Below are 13714 nucleotides of genomic sequence, written 5' to 3'. Positions count from 1 at the left end.
TATATTATCAAGAGTCGAGATAGGAGTGTAAGATGAAGAATGGTGCATATTAAGATTATCAAGCTAGGGCCACGAGTCATGAATTTGAAGGTCGGAGTTTTATTGTGCCTCTCTGTGATGAATATCGAGTTAAGCGGGTATAAGTGAAAAACATAAAACTCGCTAAATTTGGTGTCGATCCGATAATAGACCATCCACTTTAGCACGATTCTTAATCATATTGATGCGCGTGGGTGTGGTGTTACCGTTGTACTTTTTCAACCGTGTGGCGTCTTAGCACGCTTACGACAAACCTTAAAGGGAACTCAAGCCCCATATTCATTTTTCACATGATTTTGTGGCTTCGTTAGACCTTAGGCGAGGTTTGTCTTTGCCAATTGAACATCACTTGTGTGAAATCCAAACTTATTCGACATACACGCCTGTGTGCATGCTCAATCGTTTGCGACACAACCGACTTGCCTCTGCACTAGGTCAAGTCATTCGACTCGACCTTGCTTCTATTCAGGGCCAAGGTCTCTCAATGCAACGTCACATCCCATCATCTCATCTCGATTTCCAACAACGACCCATGCATTGTGATGTCATCCCATGTCTTGGGACATCTTGAACATCCATCTATTCGGGTTCTCATCGAGCATTGAACTCTCCCATGTCCATGCTAGACCATTTACGACACCAGTTATGGATAGTAGATGCATAATCCAACCTCCGACACATGAGTTGGGGCGCAGTATCAGCTCACTCGTGTCGTCCAATATTGTACTTAAAAGACTATTTTCAAAGGAAGACACCCAAGTTGCTCGTCTTGCAACTCTCGCCCACGCTACATCACACAAGGTAGCTCACTTAGGCCACAAGGCCAAAGTGGTGGAGAGCTAACATTATGGCTGCATCACACAAGGTAACTCACTTAGGCCACAAGGCCCAAGTGGTGGAGAGCTAACACTACGTCTACACTAGTAGAGAAATTTTCAATCTCAAGTAAATGTCATTTTAGAGACACCATGTCTACACTATTTGAGAATTTTCAATCTCGAGTAAATGTCATTTTAGAGAGCGGACATATAATCCCGTGCATGACACTTAATTCTAGAGTCACATACCGAAACCCATACCGAAATGGATGGGTGAAAACTTAGTTTAACACTATATACTTCCAAAAATAATTTTATTTTTAATTTTAATTTTTATTACTGGATTATAGTTCATTAATTACGTATCATATCCATTAATTACATAAACTTTTGATAAATCAAATGTAGATGACTTTCCACATTTTTTTGTTAGTGATTTCTCTCTAATCAACACATTTGCATTCATTAAATAACACTTGCAATTTATCCTATATTTTTTTTTATTAATTATAAATTCCATGAAACTTTATATCAGCCTAAATTAGCGTCAATAGACCTTTATTATTAATATATATATTTATTAATTTTTTTTTATAGATTAATTAAATTTATTTACTAATAAAAATGGCCAAAATTAATTAATTTTATTAAAACCATATCTTTTATATATATATATATATATATTCATAATTTAAAATGAAATTCATTAAAAATTGAGACATTTTTAATTATTATAAGGACCACAACACGCATTTGTGGTTATTATTTTTTGAAACTTGCATATAATTTTTATTATAGAAACTATTCTGTATCTATTTATTTTTATTTAGAAAAGGGCTGTTTTTATCTTTTTCACGTGTAGTATTTCCTTAGTTTTATTATAAATTACATGCAATTTTTTTATCATAATATTTTTATTTTATATTTCTCTTCAAAAAAAAAAATAATTTTTTGTTTGAAAAATTTATTTATTTTTAACATTAAACTAATAAAAATTATAAAAAATTACTTTATTAAAAGTTATATGATACATTAATTATTCTGATAATATATTATTTTAAAATATAATTAATTTTTGTTCCTAATATTAAAAATTATATTTCAAATTTTTTTTATTTATATATATTTTATAAATTAATTTATTATTATTTATTGATTGGGTGGGTTAGATTTTTATTGCATTTAAATACGTAATTAAAGTTTGAAATAGTTTTAAAAAATTCTCTAACAAATTTTGATAAATTAGTGTTATTCTTAATAACCGAATACTCATAAAAATTATTGATAACAGATATTCAAATGCATGTACTCCGAATCGATGATGAATTGGATGTATATCCCTCGTTTAGTGGATTTTTTGTGTTCAAGTTTATGATTAACAGAGATCAGTGATGATCAAGTAAAGAAGGACACAAGGTACGGTATTGATGAGCAGAAATTTACATGCTGGTCCTTCCCACCACAGAAATTTGGAGAAGATGCTTTCGATAAGGTATCTTATTTGAACAATTGTTTGACTGTTTGACAGAACTCTCGTCCTCATGCTTTTCTATGATCTCTATGATTTTTTCTGCAATGTTACTGATAAAAGATGTTGCGGGCCTAATGGAGATTACTTAAAAAGGTTCTTCTTACAATTTGACTAATAATTCTGAAAGCCCAAAGAGGACGTTGGGCCCTCAAGAGGGTGGATTGTAAAATCCCACATCGATTTGGGAGGAGAACGAAACATTCTTCGTAAGGGTATGGAAACACGTTTTACAAACCTTGAGGGAAGTCTAGAAGGGAAAGCCCAAAGAAAACTCTGACCTCCAAGAAAGTGGATTGTGAAATCTCACATCGATTGGAGAGGATCGCGAAACATTCGGTGTGAAAACCTCTCTAGCATACACAAGGGAAAGTTGAAAGAGGACACTGAGACCTCAAGGAGGTGAACTATGAGATCTCACATCGATTGGAGAAGAGAACAAAGCATTTCTTATAAGGGTGCGAAAACCTCTCCCTAGCAAACACGTTTTAAAACCGTAAAGCTAACGAAGATACGTAACGGACCAAATCAGACAATATTTTTTAGGGATGAAATTGGACTCTTGAACTTGATGTTATACCCTTGGCTGACCTTGGCTGACGCAGTAACAAAGTTGCCAGCTAGATGTGAAATTTGTGGTAAAAGAGCATTCTTCACCTTAAGAAAGACAGAGGAGACAAGAACCGAGGTTACCGCCGGGGCTGATGTCTACATGCTGGTGTGCCGCCAGCTCTATGCCAATGAACAAGAAGTTATACAATCTTCCAAGAACGTCCTGGGATCTCGTGCTATTAGAACTGGCTCAAATCTAGAGGCACTTCCTTCCCTTATCTAAAATCCACCACTTATCTTAGTTTTTGGGCAAAATGCAAAATGCTTTGCTTACGCCTGTGCATTTCTGGAAATAGGATATGCAATTCATCCAAGAATGCTTATTTCGCAACATATTTGTATTCTGTAAGATGCGAAGTTCGTTCATAATCCTTCTTGTCAAAACAGAGGAGTCCCAGAGATGGCTACAAGGGAAAAGAATTTTATTGCTTGCCTCGGCAAATCCAAGATATCATTCCATAGACATGAAGTCATTGACAAGAATCCAGTGACGAGAAATGAATTACAGAAATGGGAAAAAACTGAAGTGCAGTATGAAAAAGAGAAAAACCTTCATGCTCATCGGTCGGTGGTGGCACGGGTAGAGGAAACACGTCTTAAAATCTCTGGTTAAAAGTGCTTCTCCTCTAATAACTCTGTTCGGAATCTTCATCCCTGACTTCGTCGAAGAAGGGGTCCTTGAGAAGTTCAGAAGTGGTAGGCCTTGCCCTTGGTTGTGCAATGCACTTCTCAATGAAAGCCCTAACTTCATCATTTGTCACTTTGTTTAATGCTTGGGGTTTTATTCCAGTCGTCACCTTCTTGTATATCTTGGCAATACTATCACATTCACTGTATGGTATCTCCATCGTGACCATCTCAAGCAAACACATCGCAAAAGAGTATATATCCACCATCTCTGTGTAATCTTCCTCGTATAGTTCTGGTGCCATATACTCCGGTGTGCCTATGATTGAGTGCGCAGCATGACTCTTGCCAACTATAGCTGCAAAACCTAGATCACCTATTTTCACCTGTAAACATGAGTGTAATCACGCTTCAATACCACAAAGATAAACAAGTGGATGGACTATTGGATACTTGTGGTTTAATCTTATTTTGGGAATCATATAGATTAGCAGGCAAATTTGAGATTATATAGTTGATACTTGGATTCAGGAAACAATGTTCTAAAATGAATTTGTCTAACCACATGCACGTTCTTGTGAACAAGGGAGATTTGACAAAGCCAATCGACAAATATTTTAATTGATCATAACCTCAGTTTTAGCTTCAATCAGTACAAAGTCAATCGACAATCATGTGTAGCATATGGACTATTATTCAAGCAGCTCAGGCAAATCTTTTAATGAGTCATCGGCATTTTTTTTGAATTTCCACAAAAGGTGATTTGCTTGCACCTAAAATAATGATCAAGAATATAAAAACCGAAAAAAAGATAAGTCATCTGCAAAATTTATCTTAGGTTAGAGATAGTAGCATTATCAAGAGTGATGCAAATACCTGACCAATATTCCCATTGACAAATATGTTACTGCAGTTGAGATCTCGGTGAATAATGCAAGGCTCATGATTATGAAGATAATCCAATCCCTCAAGTACCTGCTTTGACCACTTCTTCAAGGCCTTAATTGACACATGTCGATGTTTCTTACGATAATCCCTCAGATTTCCTGATGTACACACCTCGGTAATGAAATTCAACGTATTGTGCTCATCATCATTCCAAACACTGTAGCAAACTATGATATAATCGTTACTCAACGTGCTCAGCAGCTGAACCTCCGATCTCAAGCGGTTGATGAACACTGGATCCCCACTGAATTTCCTCAATCGAACCTGATTCCAAGCAACCTCTATACCTTCCTCCTGATCAAATGCCCGATAAACTTTCTTCACTGCTCCAGACCCAAGAAGAACATCGTATCGTCCAAACCTTCCAGTTGGATCGACCTCAACAAAAGGCTCGGCATCTCGGTCAAATGGAATTGAATTATCAGCTGGCATCTGTAAAGAGTTCCAAATTTGAAGTGAGTTGAGAAAATTAGAGCAGTGTTGGGGTCTAAAATGACAGTGACATTTATAAAGATCCAAGAGGTATTTAAAAAAAAAACGAACAAAGGAGAATGTGAACCCAACCAGATAATAAACTAAGAGCTGGCAGCTGAATCCTAAAAGGAATGCGACAGAGTTTAATCCTCACATTCATAAACTTGATTCTTGATACAGCTAACCCAGCTTCACCTTAATCCAATAATTTCTCATAAAATATCTAAAAACCATCGATATAACGGAAGTACAGAGTCCTGACATTACTATTACAACCCGAAAAATATCATTCGTATTTAAACCAAAACGGATAGTCGAAAGAAATACTCTTCTTCCTGACTGCTTCTTCGGCAATTCTTCTTCTTGCTATTATTTTGGAATTACAACAAAAACAATCGAGAGGTTTGAGCAACAAAATACTCATGCATTACCATTTGCAAATGAAACGGACTTCAAGAGACAAAATTATAAAGTCCGATGAGCAAGAAATCAGAAAATTCGCCGGGAAACCATTTCAAAAAGCTGAAAAAGCAGATTTGAGGCTTTCCGGTTCACGTATCGAAAATCATATATACAGATAAAGCGGAAGAAACGCAAAGATCAACTTGATTACAGAAAATGAAAAATTGCAAACGCAAAACCTAAAGGTAAAGACATTGACAAAAAGAAAAGAAAAAAGAACCTATTAAACATGCCAATTAACACGAAAAATTACGAGTTAGCTCTTGAAACGAGACAGATCATTAAGCCACCTGAATATTTGAAGGAGAAACAAAACGAGGAAGAAGAAGAAGAAGAAGAATACCTTGGTGTTGATGCCGGACGGAAATCTCCAAAGAAACGGAGCGAGAAAAAAAAAAAAACTTCCCTCTCTCTCTCTCTTCCGTTCAGTTGGTTTTTCCTGCGTCAAGTCGAGGCGGCAGGGTCGTTCTCCATTTATACGTGGCGCGCAATCCCGATCAAATCGCCAAAACGACGTAGTCTTGACCTTTAACTTTTCAAGATGGCATTCTCCAATTTACGTGTCCTATAATCCAACGCCTTCCCTTCCCTACATTGACTTTCTAATAATGAAATATCGTGGACTTTCAAATTAATCATTTTAAGAATTAAGTAATTAATAATTTTATTCTTTTTTTTAATTTTAACAAAACGTGTAATAAAAATTTCATATTTTATATTTAATAATGAAGATAATTATTTTTATAAAATTAACCTTATAAACCCTATTTTTATGGTATAATTTTCTTATTTTATCACCAAAAATATATTAAAAAAATGATTTAAAAACTATGTTAAATTTTGAATATTATAAACGCTATAATTGATCCTTCCCATTTTTATCAGAATCGTAGCAAAGAGTATTTATCAGATTTTATCAAATTATTCGGATGAAATTCTAACATTTTTCGAACCATAAATTTGCAATTTAACCTAATTAATCCATTAAATATAAAATTGAATTTTGAATTACTCCCATCTATAATTAATTTATTAAATTTTAAATAAATTTTAATTTTGTGCAGGTGGATTCGTGAATTTTGAAAAATATAAAATAAGTGGGGAATTATTAATTATAAAATTAAAATATTAAAAAAGAACTCTTTAAAAATTCAGTATGGGAGCAACTTTAATTGAATTAGAAGTCGCGTGAAGTTTTTATGTGGTTTTTTTTTTTTTTTTTTTTTTTTTTTTTTTTTTTTTTTTTTTTTTTTTTTTTTTTTTTTTTTTTTTTTTAATTATAAAACTTTTAATAATGTTTGTACAGAAAAATCCGTTGAAAAAGGTGTAGAAATTGAAGAGGTTCACGCATGGAGGAAGCGGATTTCATGGGTTGCCTATGCCCATGAAATTGAGTCATTCAATCTATGCAACCCATTCACATGATTGTATTGTACAATTTTGTTTTTTTCATGATGGTTCGTATAACTACCCGACTTATTAAACTCGGCGTTCAAGAGTTGCTACTACAACTAACGTATTTGTTGGGTCGGGGCCTGTTTGATAGCCATAACTTTATTCTAGCTAAATCATTTTAGAAGTGCAATCGATTTAATTTATTATTGAAATAAATATAATATCTCGTAAAAATGATTTAAGTATTTTAGAAATAAAGATATCTTGAGTTTTATCCCATGAAATTTCAAGCCGTTTCAAGCAAAACAAAGTTTTGTAGCATTCTACGAATTGTTTTTAATCTCTTCTTAATTGGTGTTGATAAAGAGTGCGAGTGTTTCTCATAAAGAGTCGTGTTAACGATATGGTATCTATGTGAATCAATTATGGTAAACCAAGTGCCACTAGATGTTAGTTGGGGACCACATGATATAGCCAAGTTTATCCCAACAAAATGTGTAACAGCCCAAATTCACCGCTAACAGATATTGTTAGCTTTGACCCGTTATATATTGTTGTCAGCCTCACGGTTTTAAAACGCATATGCTAGAAAGAGGTTTCTACACCTTATAAGAAATGTTTTGTTCCCCTCTCCAACCGACGTGGGATCTCATAATCCACCCCCTCTTGTACACTGGTACACTGCTCGATGTTGTCCATTTAGTACTATTTATAGCAGCCTAAGCCCATCCCTAATAGATATTGTCCATTTTGACTCATTACTCATTGTCGTCAGTCTCACGATTTTAAAATGCGTCTGCTAAGGAGAAGTTTCCACGCCCTTATAAGAAATGTTTCAATGTTTCATTCTCCTCTCCAACCGATGTAGGATCTCACAAAGTGTCTCAGGTAAATAATCTAACTGAACATAACGAGAGCAACTCCAAGTCTAAACCAACTTCAGTGTCTATGTGGGTTAGTCATACCAGACAGAACGCTACTGAACATAACGAGAACAACCCCAAATCTAAACTAACAACAGTGTCTATGTAGGTTAGTCATACAAGACAGAAACGCTACTACCCTTCGTGAAAGTTAACTCATCCCAACATAGCATACATATAGAAAACATTTACCATCACCAGACAAGGAAAGTTCTTGGCAATACATTTTGTTAAAGACAAGTGTACGTTTTGTCTCAGCATCTAATGGAACTCAAAAAAACATGCGCCCCCCTTGGTTTCTAATGGCTAGTTCCTGTAAACCATGGCTACATTTTCACTTCCATGCACAAGAAGCAACCAAATCCCTATCCATCCAGCCTAGATATAGAGCCCCTTCTTTCTCTTCAAGCCTATACCTGTTAGAATAGTTATCTAATAACGTTTTTATGGTAGCATTCACCAAAGAGCTTAATGGGTAGGGAGTGAATCCTGCCATTGAGAATCGCAGTCGCCACTTTCCGAGTAGCTCGTGTCGTTCTACTCTCTCTGCCCCTTCACATGCTAGTATGTTGACAACTTCCCTGGCTAGACAATGCTGCTCGATGTTGATTCGCTCCTTGTGCTGCCTTGGAAGAGTAACGTCGATTGATTCAAACATGGCGTTGTAGTAATCCAGCGTTTCGATGAACCGGGGAAAGAATGCAGCGGTGTTCGTGTTGGATTCTTGTTCAACAAGCGTCACTACCTTTGGAGACAGACCCTTAACCAGCCTCAATAGCCGATCTCGATGGTTTTCGGTGCTTACGCTCTCATCTGGCATATGGTGTAGCATGAATGCAAAGTTCACTGCTAAAGCCTCCCCTCGTCGAATTCCCAAGTCTTTCTGCTGAACGTCGCAGCCAGAGATGGCAGCCGAGTGAAACTCAAATGGGACATTAAATAACTTTGCTAACTTAGAAAGCCTCATCCCTACGATATCTAGGCCGCCTCCCCGAGCGTGAGCTGATGCAGGATCATCTATGCCGGTTATACGAATGTGAGGCGGTCCACCAGGCCTGCCTGCAAAAGCTTGAATCAAAGTGATCCATTGAGTACCCTGAGAGATTTGGAAATCAATGATGTGTACTCTATCTTCATCTTTCATGGCTTCTGCAATGGCACCATTTGCAGACATGTATCCAAATTTGAAATACGGGCAAACATCGTACAAAACATGCATATAAGAGAGGAGCTCCATGCTTGCTGGTTCCTTGCATCTCAAAGATTTATAGATGCTACTGCCTGAGAAGGTTGACCGTGCAACCAGCCCCTCCAACATATAAGCTCCCAATCTCTGCATCGGTTCACCCCGAACCGACACCATCTTGCGCAGTTCATCCATAAGCCATTGTGCCATTAAGGCATCATTATCGGACACGGCCTTAGCACAAGCTATTAGGATCTTTTTTAAGTTCCCTTTAGTGATTGCATCCATCACTTGTCCCCAACTTCCCACTTCTGAATTTTCAGTTCCTTCCTGGTAGAAACTATCAAAACTATCAACAATATCAGAATCAGGGCCAAGCATCACAGTTTCCAATTCCAGCAGTTTGTGCCTAAAATCACTAATATCATCTGTTATGCAGGATCCGCTTACTGGTGAGCCATACGTATTGTCAGGGGAATTATGCTGATCAGAAGGACTCCCATTGGATGAGAAAGTGATGGTCGTCGACGTCGAGTTGTGATTTGCATAGCCGTGGCTTCCTGAGGACGACTCCAAAGTGCAGTACCGATCACTGATGTCTTGAAGATTGAACTGAGCTCTTTCGTTGCCAGCATTGGTATATAATTGGCGACCTAAAGTTTGAAATTGGGAGACACAGTAGGCATCCACTCCTTGAAGTGGCTGATAACACAGTCTTTTCGACATATGTTGACCTCTATAAAGCTGAGAAGCTTGCATTTTACAAAGCGTCTACTTGAACAGGACTGCTTTTATCTCCACAGAAGCTAAGAGTATTCAAGATCCTTTCACCAAGAGCTGCCGTTTTCCAAATCTTTATCCTATGTTACTACACATATGAACCGAAATCAGCATCATGGGTACCCATGACAGCATCGGATAACATATCGACTCAAAACAGTCATTCTCATATGAGTTTATTACTGATCTAAAGTCCAGCAGAAGCCAACAAACATAAGATAGATAGCATACTTCAAAGTTCAAACAAGCTCAAGCCATCTAACTCAAGCTGCCACAGATTCTCTCAATTCAACCTATAAAAATATTAGCACCAAGCAGACCCATAAAAAGAGAACTCAAAATTAGGGGGTACAAAAGGTTTTTTACACCCTTATTAAAAGGAATAAGGAATGTTTCGTTCTCCTCTCCAACCGATATGGGTTCTCACAATCCACCCCCTTAGGGCCAGCGTCCTGGCACATTGCCTGGCGTCGGGCTCTGATACCATTTGTAACAGTTCAAACCCACCACTAGCAGATATTGTCCTCTTTGGGGTTTTCCTTTCGAGCTTCCCCTCAAAGTTTTTAAGATGCTCTGTGAGGAGAGATTTCCACACCCTTATAAGGAATGTTTCATTCTCTTCTCCAACCGACGGTTCTCACAATAGTCAATACACAAGATAGTTTACAAAAAGGATGAAAACTAGCAAGGAACACCAAGGAAGACATTTTTCAAGTTTGATTCATCCATTAGATCACAGTTGAAAACAGAGAAATTGCTAAGAGAATCCTGTCAGTCCAAATAATCATCCGAACTTACAACTTAGAGAAATCAAATTTATACTTTATACTTTATACTTTCTACTTAAGAAAAAGCAATTTAAAAATCATGAAGGAATATTTTAAATCAGTTTGGTGACTCATGATCATACCTTTCCACGTATTCGTCTATATCCGCCACCAGATCATCATTCAACTTTAGCTATTCACACATGAAACCGATAGCATCGGAATTCGATACTGTTTCATAACATCTACCATTAATCCCTAGAAAATTCAAACCCAATTCGCAAAGTAAAGAGAGAGTCATGAACGAACAAACAAACAGTAAGAAACCATTCTAACAACTTAATTCGTTACACAGCAGAAAATATGAGAGAAAAATTGTTCAAGGAATCGACCTCCACAAAAATGCTACAAAGAAAACAGAGCATAAATACAGAATGGCAGCCAATTTAAGCCAAGAATTCCCATTTCCATCCAAATCCTTTAGCAACAATACTAAATCAGACAAGAAAATGCAAATACCTACAAACAAATGAAGAACAGATTCCACAAAACATCAAACAAACACTTGTGATTCCCAGAAGTTACATCGAATTAAACTCAACGAGAAGAATATCATAGGTTCATCATAATGAAGCAAATTGTTAAACTCACCTCGCTTGAAGAATCTTCCGGCTGGAGTTCACTTCAAACCAGAGTCATTTTGAGAGAGAGAGAATAGCGAAGGGGGAGTCCTCTGCGAACCGCCTGAGAAGTATTTAACAGAGCGAGTGCGAAACTGCAATCGCCATTTTTGTCACCTAGTTGTGTGCAGTTACGAAAATACCCTCCAAAAAATAATACTTTTACTCTTAAATAATCATAATTACAAAAGGTTTAACTCTCATTACACTTAAATTTAGTTTGTATTAATTGATGTAATTAAATATTAAAAAGAGTATATTAATTTATAACTTCTTAATTATTTTTTAAATTTTAGAATATGAAAAATTCAAACGCTAAAAAGTTAGTCAAATTAGTTCAAGAAATTCAATAATTCAATGGTAAAATTATTTATTTTTTTAATTTTAAATATTATATTCAATTAAAATTTTAGAGCAAAGGGAATAACTTGACTTTGGATGCAAGACCCATCCCATGTTCTTGGCATGGAGTGATTTAATTTCAATTTATAAATTTTTGCTGGATTTATTATAATTTATTATAATGATAATAATAATAATTATTATTATTATGTGGATTGGATAAAAGATTACACGTGGGCCAATCCCTTAATTTTTTAATAGAAAAAAAGTCATGTCATAAGATAAGGTTTAGTTTTAATTTATTGATTTATTTAGTATTATTATTATTATTAATTCATGAATAACTTTATAATTTATGAACTGCTAGCTAGTGATCGTATGAGATTTTAAATAAATAAATATAATTTTTTAATAATTAAAAAAATGAACATCGTGAACTCCATTCGAGTAGTTTGGGTTACCAACTGAACCAACTTAAAATTTCGAGTGGATCCAACTGAACCAACTATTTGGTTGTTTTCATCCCAAATTTTCTTTTATATGCTCCTCTTCGTTTTGGGTGGCTTCACTTTTTGTCGCGTTCGAAAGTTTAAAAATAAAAATAAAGTAAGGTCACATCAACCAAATAGGCAAGAAAGAGAGAGAAATTAAAAGAAGAAAAAAAAAATGGAGAATCAATTGATTTAGATTTGATTTGATTTTTCATTGGATGCTTGTAATTATATATTCAATTCATGTGCAAATACACATAGGACAATATCAAAATATTTAGCTTCAATGCACCTAACCTTCTTTTTTTTTTTTTTTTTTCTTCTAAATAAATATCCCACCACAAACATGCAATTTAATTTTAATTCCCACTCAAATAATTTTCTCCTCCAATCAATTTTTCTTATTTGTTTTTGTCATATCACTTTATGCGCGTGCCAAAATAGCATAGGATATTGATTATATTCCCAATATAGCCCTAATCATATCTAGATATCCTTCTAGAACAAGGATTAATTCATGAAATTTATGCGCCTAATCTTTTTCCTTTTCTCTTTACTTCAGACCGTTAAACTTCATCTAGATAAGAGTGATTTTAATAAGACGATGGTTAAGAAAGAATTGATAGTTATTATAATATCTCACATTGGTTGGAGAAGAGAACAAAACGACTTTTTATAAGAATGTGGAAATCACTCGTTAACATACGTGTTTTAAAATCATGAGACTGATAGTAATACGTAATTGGGCAAAAGTGGACAATATTTGCTAGAAGTGAGTTTGAGTTGTTACAAATGGTATTAGAACTAGACACCGAGCAATATATGTCAGTGAGGATGTTGCCCCGAAAGAGGGTGGATTGTGAGATCCCTAATCGGTTGGAGAGAGGAAGAATGATTCGTTTCCCTCTCCCTAGAAGACGCGTTTTAAAATCATGAGATTGACGGTGATACATAATGGACCAAAGTGAATAATATTTACGTATCACTTTTTTTAGTGGCTCAGTAATAAGTACTCCAAAATTAAGTGTATTTAGATTTAGTTGGATCAGTATTGATATGTAGAAATAGTAGTCTGCTTGCGTTTCAAGATAAGTAAATAATATGGTCATGACGCATATCAATTAATCATTAAAACATGGACAATTTAATTAACTTTTCTATTGTCCAATTATTTACACTTGTTTGTGAACGGCCTTATTCAAATTCCATATATATTTATTATCGTTCAAAATTTCAGAGATTTGGTTGAACTAAAATAATTACATAAAGATTACTTCGAAGTGAAATCTCACATCTGTTGGAGAGGAGAATGAAACCATTATAAACATGTGAGGATGACGACAATACATAACGGACCAAAACAAACAATTTTTGTCAACTATGAGCTTGGGCTGTTGTTACAAATGGTGTCAGAGTCAAACATGGGGCAGTGTGCTAAAGAGGACATTGAAATCTCAATGGGGGTAGATTATGAGATCTCATATCGATTAGAGAGAAGAACGAAACATTTATTATAAGGGTGGATGTCAAAAATGGTTGTACAATGATTGTTAAAGATTTCATTGGTGCACGTGTCGGAAACTTGTTTCTACAATGTTTCACTTAAAACAACGTATTTGTCAAATTTCTAATTCAACGAAGG

At 35.4% G+C, this 13714-nt stretch overlaps 2 protein-coding genes across 6 annotated transcripts; both read right to left on the bottom strand.

Annotated features, from left to right (window-relative positions):
* Nucleotides 1-3398: 3398 nt before the first annotated feature.
* Nucleotides 3399-5973, bottom strand: LOC111469844 (probable serine/threonine-protein kinase WNK11). Of its 3 annotated transcripts, XM_023115294.1 has the most exons (4): nt 5852-5963; nt 5374-5412; nt 4501-5004; nt 3399-4010 (listed from the first exon to the last, which is right to left on the bottom strand). In XM_023115294.1, exons 3-4 carry the CDS (start codon nt 5002-5004, stop codon nt 3624-3626), a joined length of 891 nt encoding a protein of 296 aa, XP_022971062.1. In that variant the 5' UTR covers nt 5374-5412; nt 5852-5963; the 3' UTR covers nt 3399-3623. The 3 variants fall into 3 exon arrangements, with proteins under 3 accessions (XP_022971062.1, XP_022971060.1, XP_022971061.1); XM_023115292.1 differs by lacking the exon at nt 5374-5412 and having other exon boundaries at nt 5852-5973; XM_023115293.1 differs by lacking the exons at nt 5374-5412; nt 5852-5963 and adding an exon at nt 5137-5355.
* Nucleotides 5974-7971: 1998 nt separating this feature from the next.
* Nucleotides 7972-11313, bottom strand: LOC111469787 (scarecrow-like transcription factor PAT1). 3 transcript variants are annotated; one of them, XM_023115212.1, is made up of 3 exons: nt 11211-11307; nt 10703-10817; nt 7972-9880 (listed from the first exon to the last, which is right to left on the bottom strand). In XM_023115212.1, exon 3 carries the CDS (start codon nt 9769-9771, stop codon nt 8161-8163), a length of 1611 nt encoding a protein of 536 aa, XP_022970980.1. In that variant the 5' UTR covers nt 9772-9880; nt 10703-10817; nt 11211-11307; the 3' UTR covers nt 7972-8160. The 3 variants fall into 3 exon arrangements, with proteins under 3 accessions (XP_022970980.1, XP_022970982.1, XP_022970979.1); XM_023115214.1 differs by having other exon boundaries at nt 10703-10790; nt 11211-11273; XM_023115211.1 differs by lacking the exon at nt 10703-10817 and having other exon boundaries at nt 11211-11313.
* Between the last annotated feature and the right edge of the window lie 2401 nt (nt 11314-13714).

This window comes from Cucurbita maxima, unplaced genomic scaffold, assembly GCF_002738345.1.
Source record: "Cucurbita maxima cultivar Rimu unplaced genomic scaffold, Cmax_1.0 Cma_Scf00041, whole genome shotgun sequence".
NCBI lineage: Eukaryota > Viridiplantae > Streptophyta > Magnoliopsida > Cucurbitales > Cucurbitaceae > Cucurbita > Cucurbita maxima.
This window is presented reverse-complemented; position numbering and strand designations above follow the sequence as displayed.